Raw genomic sequence first — 16,377 nt, 5'->3', positions numbered from 1 at the left:
AGAGTATATAGTAAAATATCACGATAGCCCGGTATTTTAAAAAGCCTCTTACACAACTTTTGATGCACACCTCCGTACTCGTGCGAGTTTACTCGTACCTTGCTCACCAGATGCAGGCACGACGCCGGTGTTGTTGTCGGCTTTGTCACTAAGAAACCGTTGCATGCTACTATCTGATAGTCATCTACGGAGTACTCACGGTTCACTTCCTGCGTGTCATGTGCGTGGCTTCTTTCATTGATGTCTTGTCCTCGCTCATCGCTGGACATGTTCCCCGGGTGGCATGCCTTTCGCCATCCACTCTTCAAGCAGCTCCCAGTCCCTCTCGTCCAGAGCTGCCGCGTCTGTTCCGTATCTTGCAATAAGTAATCCGACAAGACTTCCATCCTTTTCGATAGCCGTATCGCCTGGTTTTGTACCATGTTCGTCCATCCACCCTCGGGCCGTCAAGATTTCCTCACGCCTTTTGTTGCATCGACCAAGGACAAATTGCTTGAGAAGGTCTAACGACCGGTCATCCAAAACGCAATCCTCAGTTCCGTGCAAGTTGATGATTGACGTTGCCAGCTTGTGGTCCCGGATTTGTTCGCCTGTGTCCCCTGATTTCATGTAAGCGTAAGAAAAGAACCAGAAGAACCAGCTGTTGTGCGACCACCATATTTTACACTTACACGTTCCTTTAGTATATGACATGGTGGTTCTATCTCAGTGAGTCCCAATCCAGCTTCGATGGGTGAAAAATACTTGTTGGTGGTGGTTCGCAGGACAGGGAGATTGGTGATCTTTTCTCGTCGCCCGGGACAAATAGCCACCTCAGTTTCCTGCTCTACCTTAGATATGAGTGCTGACTGCGGGACGAGTGCTTGTGGGATGTTTGTTGTTGCAACCGACAGAAGTCACTCCCCAATCACATGCATGTATTGCCATGCAGGGACGGGCAGGGGTATTCGTTCCTGTAGGCAACAACCACCAACACTGCATCACAAGGAGTTCGCAAGCTTGAGTAGAGCGATGATCTCGAATAATAAGCGATTGTCTTCTTTAATCGAATCGCATGAAAAATGGGATGTCAGGCTGCCTTGAGAACAGAAGTAAATGTTCTAGGCGATCTAAGCAAGAAGCCTCGCCTAGTGTACAACTATGCGCCATGTGACAATTCATTACCAGAACGACTTGATCCATCTCCCAATGTATCGACTATGACTCCTTCCTGGTAAGTTCTTCCTGGGTTTCCTCATTTCCTTTGATCGTCCATCCATTTAAATGTCCTGTCCCAGCGGTCAGATAGGTGGCGAAACCAAGCCAAGCCAGATACGGCGTCAAGCAATAGGCTGCCGTCTGGTCGACCTTGCTCCAGATGTATGTGAGATAACCCACTGTGCCTGTCAAGGTCACGATATCTAGCATCGCTTCGATTGGTCGGCCCATGCCGAAGAACAGAGGCATCCATACGATATTCAATCCTAGCTGGATCGTATATAGCGTTGCACCCCGCCGCGTGTTCTCCACCACACTGGGGTACAAGCTAGCCATTCCGGTGGTCCATGCCCGGTTTGCAGCATATCCCATCATCAGGTATAGCGTTGTCCAAGCAGGGGCGAAGACCCATGGAGGGGGTCTGAAGGGAGGTTGCTTCAAGGCAAGGTATTGTTCTTCTGTGCTGCGGAATTTCCCTCGCTCTTGAGCGGCACGGTCAGAAAATTTCTTGGGTCGTAGTCTTCCCGGCTGTGATACCAAGCCCGATCCGAGACCTAATCCTAGGGGAAGGAGAATAGAGATTGGCGTGTTTGAGAAAATTGACGCGGGCAGCGTCAGTCCCGGTACATAGGCCATCGTGGGAGAGGGGCATGTAGGATGGTCGATGGAGCAGAGGCACGAGTCATGCGGCACAACTGCATGCACAGTCGAGTCCTCGCGTGAAATAATCGCAAAATGGAAGGAGATGAAGGGAATTTATGGAAATACGAATTGAAATAGCTGGTGTTTCGACAACTTGAAGGGACACAATGGAATATTGGTGGGATGTGTTTATGACGACAATAATATTCAATGCTCGGAGTCGCAAGTTGCAGCTTCCCCAGAAACGCCACCTGCCGTTTTAAGATTTTACCCACCACTGGCATTGGGCATTTACCTGGTCACCATCCACACGAACTTTCTCGACGACAGTCAATGCCAGTCTCTCTTCAAGTCAGCCTTTCTTCAAATCACCGATCTGATGCCGGTTGAAAACTAAACTATTCACATGTGTTGCTTGAGTTGTTAGCATTCGTCTTCGTGCTTCCGCCTTGATAGCATTGATGCCATCTGGCTCAGACCTCTCCGCCTAGGTGGCACTCTGCACTGCTGGGGACAATCCCTGTCTCCCACCGGCACCTGATCAAAGGCAGACGGAGAGCAGGAAAGATAAGAGATGAGCCTTCGAACCAATTGCCGCTGAGCCTTTTTAGAAGACTCAGCCTCTTTCAGGAGTGTTCTTGTCTGGGCAATGGGGTTCTGACATTCCGGAACAAGCTTGATTTCGAATTTCTCGACTGGCACCTTTCAGAATAGTCAGCTCCCAGCAACACAGTCAACTGCCAGCGAATCATGTATTTCTAGGTTCACCTCGAAGACCACCCCCAGGGTGGTTGTGACTCTGTGATTCATGACAGATGTAGCCCAAGTCACGTGGCAATCACTCCTTCCACCTTGACTGCCTCGTCGCAACCACAGGTTGATAGTCGGTGACACGGTCACCGCCAATCTCTCTCTCTCACACATTGTGTATAGGTATTGAAGTTGCCTACACGGACCTATCGTAATGTTCAAAAGGAATTGACTGCTTACGAGTCCATTCTTGGAAACCACAGCCCTTGCGCCCCCACTATTTTTAACTAACTACTCGGTAAGCAGGGCTCGATATTTACTGCATTTCAACATTCAAGGCCCCCCTCCCACTCTTCCCAAAGGAAAGCCTCGACTCTCTAGGCGATTAAAGACTTCTAAGAAAGGAACATTGTCGGATCTGCCCTATTTCCGGTAGCATGCGCTCCGTATTAGAAGGCACTGCATACAAGACCAACCGCCCAAGCACTCCACAAGGTATACCCATGTTTTCTCCGAACTAGTTCAAGAAGCTGTGTGCTACCACTAACTTTGCACTGGCTGTGTATGTGTCTCTGTCATCACCAGAGCATAATCTTGCCTTGCAATATTTTCCGGACTTACTACTCTTTCACATATCCTGAACCGGTTATTCCTCTCTTTCAGCTCTCTATTCCATTTGGAGGAACCACGCGCCGTGGACATGCCGTCTTTCGGAGGATTTGCAAAGATTGGTGCTGGTTTTGGCAGGGCTGGTAGGAAGGGTCCAGAACCTGGATCTTCACCTGGCGCTGATGCTGCAAAGCAACTTGGGAATCCAGCAAACGATGCGAAGAAAGCAGAAGATGCTAAAAAAGCCCAAGAAGAGGCCAAGAGAGCTGAAGATGCTAAGAAGGCACAAGAAGAAGCGAAGAGAGCTGAAGATGCCAAAAGAGCGGAAGAGGAAAAGAAGAAGGCTGAAGATGCCAAAAGGGCGGAAGAGGAAAAGAAGCAGGCCGAAGAGGCCAAGCGGGTGGAAGAAGAACAGAAAAGAGCAGAGGAAGCGAAGCAACAAGAAGAAGCAGCCCAACGACAAGCTGAGGATACAAGGCAAGCGGAGCAAGCTAGGTAAAATATACACTTACTAGACTACCTCTACGTCCCCGGACCTTACTAATACGCAAGATAGGAAAGATGAGCAACGCCAGGCAGCCTTGGAGCTTGGTACTACTACAGGCCAGAACGCGTACGATGAATATCAGCAGCAGCAATACCAGCAGCAGCAGCAGCAGGAGCAGCAGTACGAGGAGCAGCAGCAGTACGAGGAGCAGCAGCAGTACGAGGAGCAGCAGCAGTACGAGGAGCAGCAGCAGTACGAGGAGCAGCAGCAGTACGAGGAGCAGCAGCAGTACGAGGAGCAGCAGCAGTACGAGGAGCAGCAGCAGTACGAGGAGCAGCAGCAGTACGAGGAGCAGCAGCAGCAATATCCTGGTGAAGAACCATACGAATACCCAGATGCAGATACTTATGACGAGACAGCTGCCTATCCACAGGAAGAACAAGGGGCACTTCCAGAAGAAGAGCAATATTCATACCCAGAAGCAGATCAACATCCGTATCCACAACATGACGAACAACCATATGTCCACGACATGCAACAATACAACTCTGCTGGAGAGGAAGGACAGACCTACCTGGGGGCATCCGAATATCCCGAGGAGTACTCATATCCTCAGGACCCCTCGAACTCATACCACCCAGGTACGACAGGCGCTTACTCTGAACAAGAACAATATCTACACCCCTCGGCTGGGCATAATGCCCATGAGGAATATGATCACGACTACGAGCAGGGGGACGGAGAGGACGAATATCCTCATGACGATCCTCAGCAGGGATTTGGTGGCCCTCCTGCTCAGGATCAGGAGATGCACACAGCCGTTGAGCCCCAACTTGGATACGGTGGGCAGCCTGCGCAGGATCAGGATATGCATACAGCTGTTGAGGCTTATTGAAGGACCCAGTCTACATGGAACACCGTCGGAGGGGAGGTGGATCCCTTCAGTATTTTAGGCGGCCAGAATCAGGAGTATAGGTATTTTTCATCTTCGTTCTGGCTCCAAATTAGCAGGCAGAGCATTTGTGTCTGTATACCTAGGTATGTATGCGCCGTAATAGTATAATGTTTCTCTGTACGGGAATCCATCTGGGAGGCGGGCTACTGTGAAGTTCTATTTAGGCATTCCAAGCGTGAGCATCACCAGCCATGGCCGAGACGGACGGCAGATTGAGATAAGTACAGTCAGATGCATACTATCTGCAATACCAAGGTGTCAAATCCTTAACTAAGACTTCGCATTATGAGGCGCCTAGAAGCATCGACGAGTCCCTTATAAAACGCGTATTCCGCCAAGGACCTTATTTATGAGATATGGGTCCAAAGAAAGCCGTGCTCAATATCTTTGTGGTATACAAATGGAGCTCCCTGTTTAGCCTCATTTTATGGTCTGTGTTGCATCTCACCTATACGAGTCCTGCCCCCCCCAACGGTCAGGCCTGATGACACGAGTTCACGGCGGTATGAGAGTCAAAGGATGGAGGCGTACTCTCCTCCATCCGTGCTCGATGATGCTTTAAGTCTCTGTCTATTGACGGCCAAGGAGCCAATTGGAAACCTGACATAAGCTATCATGACTGATTGGTTGTCTATATTCACGTGTGAGACACTGACAATGTTGAAGAAGAAGCCGGAATGATTACCACCAAACCCCTAACTACCTTACACACTGGCTTAGCCTGCCTCCCCCCACCACCGGCATGCCCCAGAACAAAGGCAGTAAATGGTAAAATGCTTTAGATCGGTGTCGATTTTCACCAGTGTTGGCCACCATGGCCACCGCCATGTCCCCCTCCATGTCCACCATGTCCTCCATGGCCGTGTTCGTCTTCATCTTCGTACCCTTGCTCTCCATGGCCACCTCCATGGCCTCCGTGCCCTCCATGTCCTCCGAGACCATGCTCGTCCTCGTCCTCGTAGCCTTGCCCATCGTGCTCTCCTTGGCCTCCGTGGCCGTGGCCGTGCTCGTCATGTCCTTCATACTCATCGTGCTCACCATGGCCATATTCTTCTTCACCTCCCTGTTCGTACTCGTCATCACCGTGGCCGTGTTCGCCATATTCCTCGTTCTCATCATAACCTTCGTGTTCGTCGCCGTGGCCATTATGATCCCCGCCGTGGCAGCCCTCTTGATCTTCGTCATGCTCTCCGCCATGCTCGTCTCCATAACCCTCTTCTTCCTCGCCCCAGCCATCTTCCTCACCATTCCCTCCATGGTGGTCGTGGCCTTCCTCGTCCTCGTCCTCCTCGTCTGAACTATCACTGTCAGGATCAGAGTCAGGATCCATCAGTTCATGCTGATATGCTAGGCAAGGTTTGCCCTTGCCGTGTCCACCAGGGCCACCATGCTCGGGATCCTCTTCCTCTTCTTCCTCTTCTTCGTCCTCGCCCGTGTACTTGCCCTTCTGCGAGTGCTTGAGGAACTTGTACAAGTCGTTCATTTCATGACTGTCGGGATCAATCTCACGTAATTTCTTGGCGATGCGTTTCAACGTGCGTAGTATGCGTCGAAGCTCGTTTTGTTGAGTATGCTCGTCAGCTAGCAATGTCCAAGAAAACAAATTAGTCAAGCCGTTGCAGTGTGGTTTATTCATTGCTCCTCAGCAGGTGATGGGCGGATTGTTTTCAGCAGTGCATGAGCAAGGGGGAGAAAAGACTTACCCTCGTCGTCGTCATGGGTACGCTCATACCTCTCCATGTGAAACTCGATCTTGAGTTTCAAAGTCTCATGGTCCTCCATGTGGTTGCCCCCTTGGTGACCGTCCTCGTGTTGGTGATCTTCGTCGCCGTGACCTTGCTGGTCGTCCTCATGTTGGTCGTCTTCACCGCCATGACCTTGATGGTCGAAATCGTGTTCGCCATTGCCGTGGTGGCCCTGGGAATAGCTATCATGTTCATGTTGTGCAGACATGGTTGCAGCTGAGTGTCTAGGGTGCTTTTTCTTCAATAGTGGTGGTTGATGCTCTAAGACAACAATATCTCGAGAGCAGAATACTTGGTGTAAGCTGGTGTAGAGAGTTGGAAAGCCACCAAGTCGCAGGGTGCCTTTTGTCTTTTAGGGTTGAAGCCATGCTGGGATTTCTAGAATATCATTGACTTTAAGCGCGTACGCCGAAAAGGTCCATATCTCCAAATAGCCCTCACTGCGAGTCGGGGCCATCATGTTCCATCCTTGGAAAATCGCACCAGTTTGATCTTGGAATCTTATCATAATTAGAAAAAAGGAGTATAATATTGACCAGGATGAGGTGAGCCTTAACCTGTGGCGAGAGATTTCTTACGGGTGAGAAACCACGTTGTTATTTCGGCTGATCAAGTGGGTTGTTGTGATGCTGGACTTGACAAGAGGCGAGGCGGAGTCAGCCTTGGCGATTGGCGGTTGGCAGAGTGGAGAATCTGCGAGGTTCTATCTAAGCCCGTATCAAAGGGCGAATGCCTAATCTAACTGAAGGCAGTGACTAATAAGGGACATGTCGGGCCTGACTACCTAGGTCGCTTGCCCGAGTCTGGAGATCATAGTCTGCATTGGGCTCTACTTCCTGCATGCCTCACTAGAAATAGCCATCTTCGATATGGTTGCATCAAGTTGCGGATGAGGCAGGCCATGGTCCCAGATCTGAATTTGTAACAAAAACGGCCTTACTAGTCTAACGTGAGCATTGACAGACTTCGGGCGACGTTGCTTTCCTCCAGCCATAGGTATCAATCACCGACTTCAAATGGAGACAATCTAAGTCATTAATAGAGATCCATGCTAAATATAGAATTCATCGGGTGAAAAGACGCACCGCGTAAAATAAGTAACGCTTTCATGGCACCTTTGGACCCAACCGGTATATGAGCGCGCCCATATCTTATCATGTCCTACCAAAGAGGCTTCTATCTTTGAAAATTCATTGCTACCGGTCCGAGTGCAGCAGAAACATTGCATCGGTTCCCTCACATCAACCATTCAGACTGAAGAGAAGCTAGTCCCGGTCGGGCTCACTTATCTAACATGGACTCCCTCAGCAGCAGGATGCCATCCATCGGGGCACTAAGAACCAAATTCAGCGCAGCGGGAATACGCGGAAGAGGAGGCGCTCCGAGGGGAGGCGCTCCAAGGGGAGGGGGCCCTCCCATGAGAGGCACAAGAGGTGGACTTTCCATGCGCGGGGGCCGTGGCGGCGGCAGAGGAGGTATTGATCGTATGTCATCCCCTTTTCCATGACTATTTCCCTATGCATAGGCACTGCGGCCGAATCTTGCTGCGCACATCACCTCGTATAAGGGGGATTATTCGCGTCGAAAATGTCATTGCTGTCTCGCAACCACAACCAAAGATCTCTCTTAGAGCCCCGATGACTCACCGACGCATGGAACTGGATTACACTTTCAAGACTTATCCGTATCTCATGGGACCGTGAGTGATGGCTGACATTGCAAACTCTTTACAGAGCCTGGATACCCTCCCACAACCGGAGAACCCCCCAACACAGGATATCCCCCCGCAACCGGACAAGCGCCCCCACCTCCCGCACCGCCAGGCAATGATTATCCTCCACCTTCTGCAACCAGTGGGATGCCAAGTGCCTCTCACACCATGCCTCCACCGGAAATGGGTGGCACACCTGGTGGCATTCCGGGTGATCAGATGGGGATGGGCGGAGGTCATGATCAGATGGGGATGGGCGGAGGTCATGGTCAGATGGGGATGGGCGGAGGTCATGATGAAATGGGGATGGAGGGTGGCGGACCTGAGCAATACGGCAGTTCCGTTGTGCAAGGAGGACCACCCGAGCAATATGGAGGAGCCCCAGCCCAAGGAGGAGCTGCGTATTACTAATTCTGGTGATGCTGGGACAATGGCGAGCAAATACCCGGACTGGAATCTTGAAACGAGAAATCATGAACAGAAGCTGTCTGGACCTTCGGTGTGGCGTAATTGAGTCAGTTACTTTGCTTCTCCAATCCTCAAAGTCGTGTTTCTTAATCGCCAGAGCCAGATTGGTAACCGTAGATCACGTAAAGGGGGGCGAGCCCATGCAGGTTAAAGCCTCGCGAAATGTTGGACAAACACCATATTGGGTTGAAGAGAAATGCAGTCGCAAAGGCAATGCTGACACTTTTGATGTCAATTAAACGCCCCTCAGCTTCAGTCGGCATCAGTAAGGCTTCGAGCAGTCTGGCCGCTAGAATGAGGATGTCCAAGCTTCCGACATGGATGTCCCTCCATGGGGTGGAAAGTGCATCGTCTCCATCCTTGAGGGCCTTGGAACAGACCGGCACGGGTCAACAGGAAGCAGAAGCTTTAGGCAACCGTCATTGTGGGCATAAGTTGTTGCTGGGAACGAGAATCCCTCCCTTAGGGAGCGCTCTGACTAATGTCTAGGTAGTGATGAATTGGCTGCATGCTCACTGATCAGCGTAGCATAAGCAGGCAGGCTGGGAGTGCCCCTGCCGAAGCCTTGGCACGGCTTTGGTACTCGCACGTGACCACAGCAACGTGACCAAACAGTAAGCCATACTCTGGTCCAGGAATGGCGTCGTTTGTGTATGGACTGATAGACTAACCCTTCCGTCAAAACTGACTGTTGCAGCAGATTTGACACGGACCGACCCTTGCCTTCATGTGGTGGTTTCTTTGTAAACGGTATCATGGTACCTCGGAATTCTGCTCCTCAGGTTGTTACGAACACTCTCCATGGGCATTCCATAAGACGAGGGAGGTGCTGATCTTAGTGAGGCTGACAAAACTTATAAACGCTATGTAACTAGCTGCCTGTCCATGTAGTCGGTCCGAGGACAACGCCAAATGTCGCTTGCAACGCATGCTGCTGTGTAGCTCCCCCCAACTGCGCACTGAATGAGAAGTGAAGACGCAAGCTTTCGATGCCCACTTTCTTTCCCGGGCTTCTACTTCAAGAGAGTTCTTTTGCAATTGGAAGTCATCTCAGTGCTAAACCCCCTGGATGCAGACTTCCCGTACAGCGTTCCCGCATGTATCTTGGGCCTCGTTGCGCACCCTACAGTCTTTGCACTCCACATCTCACAGCATATTGGCAACTCTATGCAGTTCAGATTGGTCAGCTCATCAAACAGGGTAGTCGCAGCTAAGACAAGACCTGGAAAGTGGTACAATGCGAAATACAGTCATGTCGGCTGACGCATTGTGGATGCATCTCCGGCAACAACCTCATAGAGTATGGTTGTGGCATTTTGCTCTGTCTTTGCACAACTCGGCCGGAGAATCTCCCAACATGGAACCCAGAACACCACCCGAATACATGGAGCGCGACACCTCTATGTCAAGACTTCGACCCGGATAGTGACCCATGTTGGTCAAGACGGCTGGATGATGAGGAAAGACGTGGTGCTGTGGGTTTCTTGTTTGGGACATCTTGTGGCCTCCGCGGACGAGGCGCGTGGCTCGTGCGAGCGTTGGATTCTCAAGATCGCCGATGAGCTGAGTATCAACAATGAGGATTCCTTTCGATCGACCATCGCAATCTGTTTGCCTTTCACGCCGCTGCGGCCAGACGCGAGCGAATATTTGTGGTCTGGGTTCCAAAATGACCATTGCTCCTGGATTCTTGAGCTTTTGGGCTTAGCCCCCTCTGAACAGATGCCATGAATCTCAAATCACAACAGGGTTTGACTTTTAGATTGAAAAGGGTGTACCTTGACTGAAGATTGCTCAAAGGCGTTCTAAGGCATTCATAATTCGCTTCGCGGCCTGCCCGCGGGTCGCCAGGTCATCGCTGGAAACACATCCATACAAACATAAGAACTCAGCTTTGTTATAATGGGCGTCCAACAGGGAGTCATCGAGGAAGCGTCTGACTCGATATCTTGCCTCACACTAAAGGAAGTCCAGCTAGAGTCTGGGCAACGTTGAACTCCTCTGTAATTGAAAGTTGCACAGGGTGTGCATCACAGCGCTTGGCCAATTCTTGGGGGGGGGGGGGGGGGGCCTAGGCAGGGACAATCGAATCTTGTTTTTTTTGCAGGGTTATCCTTGGGTTGTGATCCGTTGGTGGTGTTACTGTCTTTCCCCTTCTTCTTGTTGCTCTGAGTTGTCTTTGGTTGGAAGGGGCATAGTGAACGAGAGTGTACGGCACTATTTCCAAGGGAGCTTACGCTCCACGGAATTGTTGCTCGACGTTCTGAATACAAGGCAATATAAAGAACATACGTAAGTAGTTACAACTCGTAGATAAGCAGAGAATGGCAATTGGAATGTTTCATCGGTAGAAGCGAAACAAAACCTTCGCAGCGATAGCATAGCGTGCAATGCTGGAATCCCAGAAAGATAGGAGCCTGAAGTGGATATGGTGTACGATAGAGTGCGACTGGTAACAATGCGAACGACAGAGCAAGACATTTGGTGGAAATAAAATGGAATTGTCTCGTTGTTTTATGTACAACTTTGTTTTCTTTTCTTCTTAACACAACAAAACAACTCCAGCTTACATCTCCTCTGAAGCGGTAGCACCGGTAATAATCTCAACCAGCTCTCCGGTAATGACAGCTTGTCGAGTTCTGTTGTACAGGATGGTGAAGCGACTGATCATATCACCGGCATTCTTGGATGCGTTCTGGCACGAGGTTAGTCTCTTAGGCGAATAGATATGACAGGTTGGTTCTTCACTCACATCCATGGCGTTTCTTCTGGCAGATTGTTCGCAAGCATGTCCTTCAGCAAGTGCCCAGAAAAGAGAATTGGCAAGAGAGTATTCCCGCAGGTTGGCGAGGACCTCATCATCAATCTCGAACGCGGCATAGTTTGGTGATTGGGTGATGGCTTCTTCGGAGTATGCTTCGACGGTAACAGGTTCGTAGCTCTGGGCATTGATGAACTTGTTATAGAGAATCTTGATGCTAGCATATTCTTCGGGAAGCAGGACAAGTTGATCGGCAATCGCTTGGGCGTCTGCGAAGGTAGGGACATCCTTGCCAATACCGGCGAAACTTAGGACGACATTTTTGCCGTTGGATCGACCAAGCTGGGCCTTGCATTTCTCACCCACGATGGCAAGATCGAGGCTGGGGTCGTTCTCGAGCATCCTTCGTGCAGCTCGCGACATGCCTGAATGTATACCACCACAGAGACCCTTGTCGGAGCTTGCAACGACCAGGAGGGTTTTCTTCTCTTCCAATGGCTTTGTCTCGGCTTCCTCGAAAACTTTGTTGGAGGTTTGACCGTACACCCGAGAATCAGTCATGGCTCGCTGGGCACGTGTGAGCTTAGTCGAGGCGACGATCTTCATGGTTTTCGTGATTTTTTCAATGTTGCGAATCGATTTGAGGCGACCTAGTCGAGATTAGTCCTGACGCCTGCAATCTTGGATATCCTAGACACTGTACCCTCGATTTCACGTAGGGTGGCATATCCGGCGACCTGAGGAACTGCGGTTCTACCAGAGAGGTCAGTACATTGTGCATTGAGATAAATGCAAAGGAGAAGAGCTCTGTTGTTGAGGGAGGTTCGAGGAGGGTGCTCACCTGGAAATGGCCAAGTTGCCAGCCGAAAGGGAGGGTCTCACAGCTCTTGACAGCATCGTGCGTAGACTTGCTGACCACGAGGCCGTGAAAGAGCAAAGCTAAGAAGAAAATGAAGCTGGCAGAGGAGAGTCTGAGAAGTGATTCCTGTAGCAATTGAGGTGTGCAGATTGGAGGTGCAGGCCGACCGGAGGGAGCTGCGAATACGCTAGTGCTGTTAGCGACTAGTGTTGCCAAGAATATTGAAACTGTACACGTGACTGGCTCACCTGAGTTCGAATTTCCTCGTCCATTGTTTCTGCTAGGCTTTCCGGCTGTCTAGCATCGTAAATTCCGTGTTGTTATTCGTCCTGTTTGTTACCGGCAATACTCGTAAGACGCCCATTTAAGGAAAAACTCACTGAAGCCTAAAGCGGCCACGAGCCTCCACTGACTGGCGCACAAGAAGGGAAGCAAGGAAGCAGATCGATCAGAACCGCACTGGCAGTCCACAGTCCACAGACCTCACTGGCACCTCGGTGGGCCTCTTGCTCTGTCGCCTTTCTCCCTTCAAAAAGCCCATCTCCCTCCCACTCACTACTTGTTCATTTCTCTCTCAACCTCGACTCCATCTCTTTCCTTTGTCATATCCACCCATTCTTTTAGCGACCTTTCACTTCCACCACCCCGCCCAATTCCACTCTTCACGCTGTTATCGTCCTTTCTTCACCCGTGGAATTCGCCAACATTCCGTCTTGTCGCGCGTTCTGGACGCTTCTTCGATCATCCCCTCCGAGACCACCCTTTCCTCTAGTGCCGCCAAGCTCATTTCTTGCTGCACGTAGCTTGAATTCGCGACGAGTCTCTTCTCTCACGCGCATCATGTCTTCTTCAGATGACGACATGCCCCTCGCTGGGTCGAGAAGGCCTAATGGCAAAAGCGAAGGTATGACGGGAGAGAGGCAGATCTGAATCACAAAGAACAAATAGACTTGACTGTCATTCCTCTGTTTGGCTGACTCGTCTCGCCATTCACGCTCCAGCAACACAACCCTGATAATTTCCCTAGTTTCACTAACCTTGCTTTCTTCTAGTCCCTTCGTCCTTATCGTCCACCAAGATTCCGTCCAAAGTCGACGCTGCAATGGATCGACAAATTCCTACGAATGGTGCTGTTGTACCTGGTATCTCCATGATGAATGGCATTGTGAAGGGGGAAGACATCACAATGCCCGACGTCAATGGCACGCTCACCAATGGAGCTGCCAAGCGCAAAGTCCGCGAGAGCCTTACAAGACCATCTTATGCTGATGTCGAAAGCAGTGATGATGATGTACCACTGGTAAGTACTCTCTATCAATGCTCTCCTAAATACCCACTTATCTGCAATAGAGCAAGAAAAGGAAGGTTTTAACCGCCATTGAGTCTGATTCTGACGACGCTCCCCTGGTCTCCAAATCGAAGCCGAATGGAAAGGCCATCACCAAACCTCCGAGGGCCAGTGCTGCACAAATTGGGGAGAGTTCGGACTCGGACATTCCATTGAATCAAAAGCTCGTCAAGCAGAAACAAAGGATTGAGAAAGCAGCTGAGAAGGAGGCAAAGCAAATCAGAAAAGATGAAAAGGCTGAGGCCAGCAGGCCATCAAAGAAAGCCGCGCCAGCCAAAAAGATCAAAAAGTCTGACTCGAGCGAAGACGATAAGCCTCTTGCTAAGCGGGCCCCCGCTGCCAACTCGAGAAAAGTAAAAGTTGATACTTCCACACCTGCGAAGAAATCAAAGGCTGTCAAGAAAGAAGAAACCGTCGATCCCGAGGAAGATGAAGAGGAGGAGGAGGAGGTCAAATGGTGGGAAGATCCCACGAAAGGCGATGGCACCAATAAGTGGGAGACCCTCCAGCACAATGGTGTCGTCTTCCCACCTCCTTATGAACCACTACCTAAGCACGTCCGACTCAAGTATGACGGCATCCCCGTTAAACTACACCAAGAAGCAGAGGAAGTCGCCGGCTTTTTTGGTGGTATGCTCAATTCCACACACAACGTGGAAAATCCTACTTTCCAGAAGAATTTCTTCCATGACTTCAAGGAGATCCTGAAAAAAACCGGCGGTGCCACCGATCGCAATGGAGAAAAGGTTCAAATCAAGGAATTTTCCAAATGTGATTTTAGACCTATCTTTGAATACTACGACGCTCAAAGAGAAGCCAAGAAGGCCCTTCCCGCTGCTGAGAAGAAGGCCCTCAAAGCTGAGAAGGACAAGGCAGAAGCCCCTTATATGTTTTGCATTTGGGATGGCAAAAAGCAGAAGGTTGGAAACTTCCGGGTTGAACCTCCGGGCTTGTTCCGCGGTCGTGGTGAACACCCTAAAACTGGCCATGTGAAAACAAGAGTTCAACCAGAGCAAATTACCATCAATATTGGCAAAGAAGCTACTGTCCCAGTTCCTCCAGAAGGTCACAGGTGGAAGGAGATCAAGCACGACAAACAGGGAACTTGGTTGGCCATGTGGCAAGAAAACATCAATGGCAATTACAAGTATGTCATGCTCGCAGCCAATTCTGACATCAAAGGTCAGAGCGACTACAAGAAATTTGAGAAAGCCCGTGAACTCAAAAAACACATTGATCGCATCCGAAAGGATTACAAGAAGGATCTCAAGTCAGAATTGATGGCTGATCGACAGAAAGCCACTGCCATGTATCTGATTGATCAATTCGCTCTCCGTGCTGGCAATGAGAAGGGTGATGATGAAGCAGACACCGTGGGTTGTTGTTCGCTGAAATACGAGCACATCACGTTGCGAGCGCCTGCTACAGTCATATTTGACTTCCTGGGGAAGGACAGTATTCGGTTTCATGAAGAATTCGAGGTTGATCCTCAAGTCTTCAAGAACCTCAAGATCTTCAAGAAAGCGCCGAAGGGTGAGGGTGACGACATCTTCGACCGACTCACGACCACTCAACTAAACACTCATCTGAAGAATTATATGGTGGGACTTACCGCTAAGGTGTTCCGTACTTACAACGCTTCATTTACCATGTCTCGACTCTTGACCGAGATGAAGTCTGAAGGCACCATTCCTGAAAAGATCAAAGATTACAATGACGCCAATCGCAAGGTCGCTATTCTCTGTAATCACAAACGAACTGTCGCTGCAGGCCATGCAGGACAAATGGAGAAGCTCGGAGATAGGTTGAAGGGTCTCAAATATCAACAATGGCGTCTCAAGCAAATGATGATCGACGTCGACCCCAAGATCAAAAAGAAGAAGGGTGCGGAATACTTTGCACTTCCCGATGACATTGACGAGGATTGGATTCTGGAGCACCAAGCCTATTTGGTCGAGGAACAGAAAACCAAAATTACAAAGAAGTTCGAAAAGGAGAATGAAAAGCTGAAAGCGGAAGGCGATAAGGAGATGAAGCATAAAGAGTTGGAAGAACGCCTCGATGCAGCCCGAGACCTTGAGAAGAGGTTCAAGAAAGAGAACAAGACCAAGAAAATTGAAGCCGAAGGGAAGTCCCCTTCGATCGAGAAGCTCGACGAAAATGTCAAGAAACTCGATGCCAGAATTGCTACCATGTCCGTGCAAGCCGAAGACAAGGAAAACAATAAAGAGGTGGCTTTGGGTACTTCCAAGATTGTGAGTTCGGCGGCCACTTCTTCGTCCCTAGAAAGGCTACTAACTTCGCTCATTCTAGAACTACATTGATCCACGTCTGACAGTGGTATTTTCGAAGAAGTTCAATGTCCCCATTGAGCGGTTCTTTTCTAAGACACTGCGTGAAAAGTTCGAATGGGCAATCCAATCCGTCGACGAGAATTGGACTTTCTAAGGTTTTCATCGAAACTCACTTGTTCCCACGGATAAAGCACAAGAACTTTCAGGAAGAGCAGGCGACACCAATCTCGTGTGATGTGATATCTGCCTACTTCAATCAACCATCGGCAACGTTCAGGTAGTCGTTGCGTGGATGCATCTAGTCAGCATTGATCAACATGACTTGGAAAGATGCTGCCTCGATCTCATCGCCTCGTTTAGCCTTGACCACACGCAGGGCCATGGATACGGTCGACTAGCTACAATTTTGATACACGAACATCATCGACTTGAGCTTTGGAGGCAAGGTGACGGTGACTATCATTTAAGTGATAGTCGTTATCAACAGTATAGCGTCAGTTAAAGCATTCACTGAACATGAAAGAAATTCAATCTGACGGATACAGAGCTGG

At 49.9% G+C, this 16,377-nt stretch overlaps 4 protein-coding genes across 4 annotated transcripts; 1 reads left to right on the top strand and 3 right to left on the bottom strand.

Annotated features, from left to right (window-relative positions):
• Nucleotides 1-255: 255 nt before the first annotated feature.
• On the bottom strand, nucleotides 256-618 carry A1O9_01388 (uncharacterized protein; the record flags this gene model as incomplete). The annotated part of the gene is made up of 1 exon (XM_013410546.1): nucleotides 256-618. The coding sequence occupies exon 1, from the start codon at nucleotides 607-609 to the stop codon at nucleotides 256-258; it is 354 nt and encodes a 117-aa protein (XP_013266000.1). The 5' UTR covers nucleotides 610-618.
• A 579-nt stretch (nucleotides 619-1,197) lies between these two features.
• On the bottom strand, nucleotides 1,198-1,833 carry A1O9_01387 (uncharacterized protein; the record flags this gene model as incomplete). Its single annotated transcript, XM_013410545.1, has 1 exon — nucleotides 1,198-1,833. The coding sequence occupies one exon, from the start codon at nucleotides 1,831-1,833 to the stop codon at nucleotides 1,198-1,200; it is 636 nt and encodes a 211-aa protein (XP_013265999.1).
• Nucleotides 1,834-11,130: 9,297 nt separating this feature from the next.
• A1O9_01386 (ATP synthase F1, gamma subunit) lies at nucleotides 11,131-11,931 on the bottom strand (the record flags this gene model as incomplete). The annotated part of the gene is made up of 2 exons (XM_013410544.1): nucleotides 11,131-11,259; nucleotides 11,317-11,931. The coding sequence occupies 2 exons, from the start codon at nucleotides 11,929-11,931 to the stop codon at nucleotides 11,131-11,133; spliced, it is 744 nt and encodes a 247-aa protein (XP_013265998.1).
• Nucleotides 11,932-13,286: 1,355 nt separating this feature from the next.
• A1O9_01385 (DNA topoisomerase I) lies at nucleotides 13,287-15,980 on the top strand (the record flags this gene model as incomplete). Its single annotated transcript, XM_013410543.1, has 3 exons — nucleotides 13,287-13,484; nucleotides 13,535-15,787; nucleotides 15,846-15,980. 3 exons carry the CDS (start codon nucleotides 13,287-13,289, stop codon nucleotides 15,978-15,980), a joined length of 2,586 nt encoding a protein of 861 aa, XP_013265997.1.
• Between the last annotated feature and the right edge of the window lie 397 nt (nucleotides 15,981-16,377).

This window comes from Exophiala aquamarina (assembly GCF_000709125.1).
Source record: "Exophiala aquamarina CBS 119918 chromosome Unknown aczIA-supercont1.1, whole genome shotgun sequence".
In the NCBI taxonomy this organism is placed as follows: domain Eukaryota; kingdom Fungi; phylum Ascomycota; class Eurotiomycetes; order Chaetothyriales; family Herpotrichiellaceae; genus Exophiala; species Exophiala aquamarina.
The sequence above is the reverse complement of the archived record's forward strand: the minus strand, read 5'-3'. Positions and strand labels throughout refer to the sequence as shown.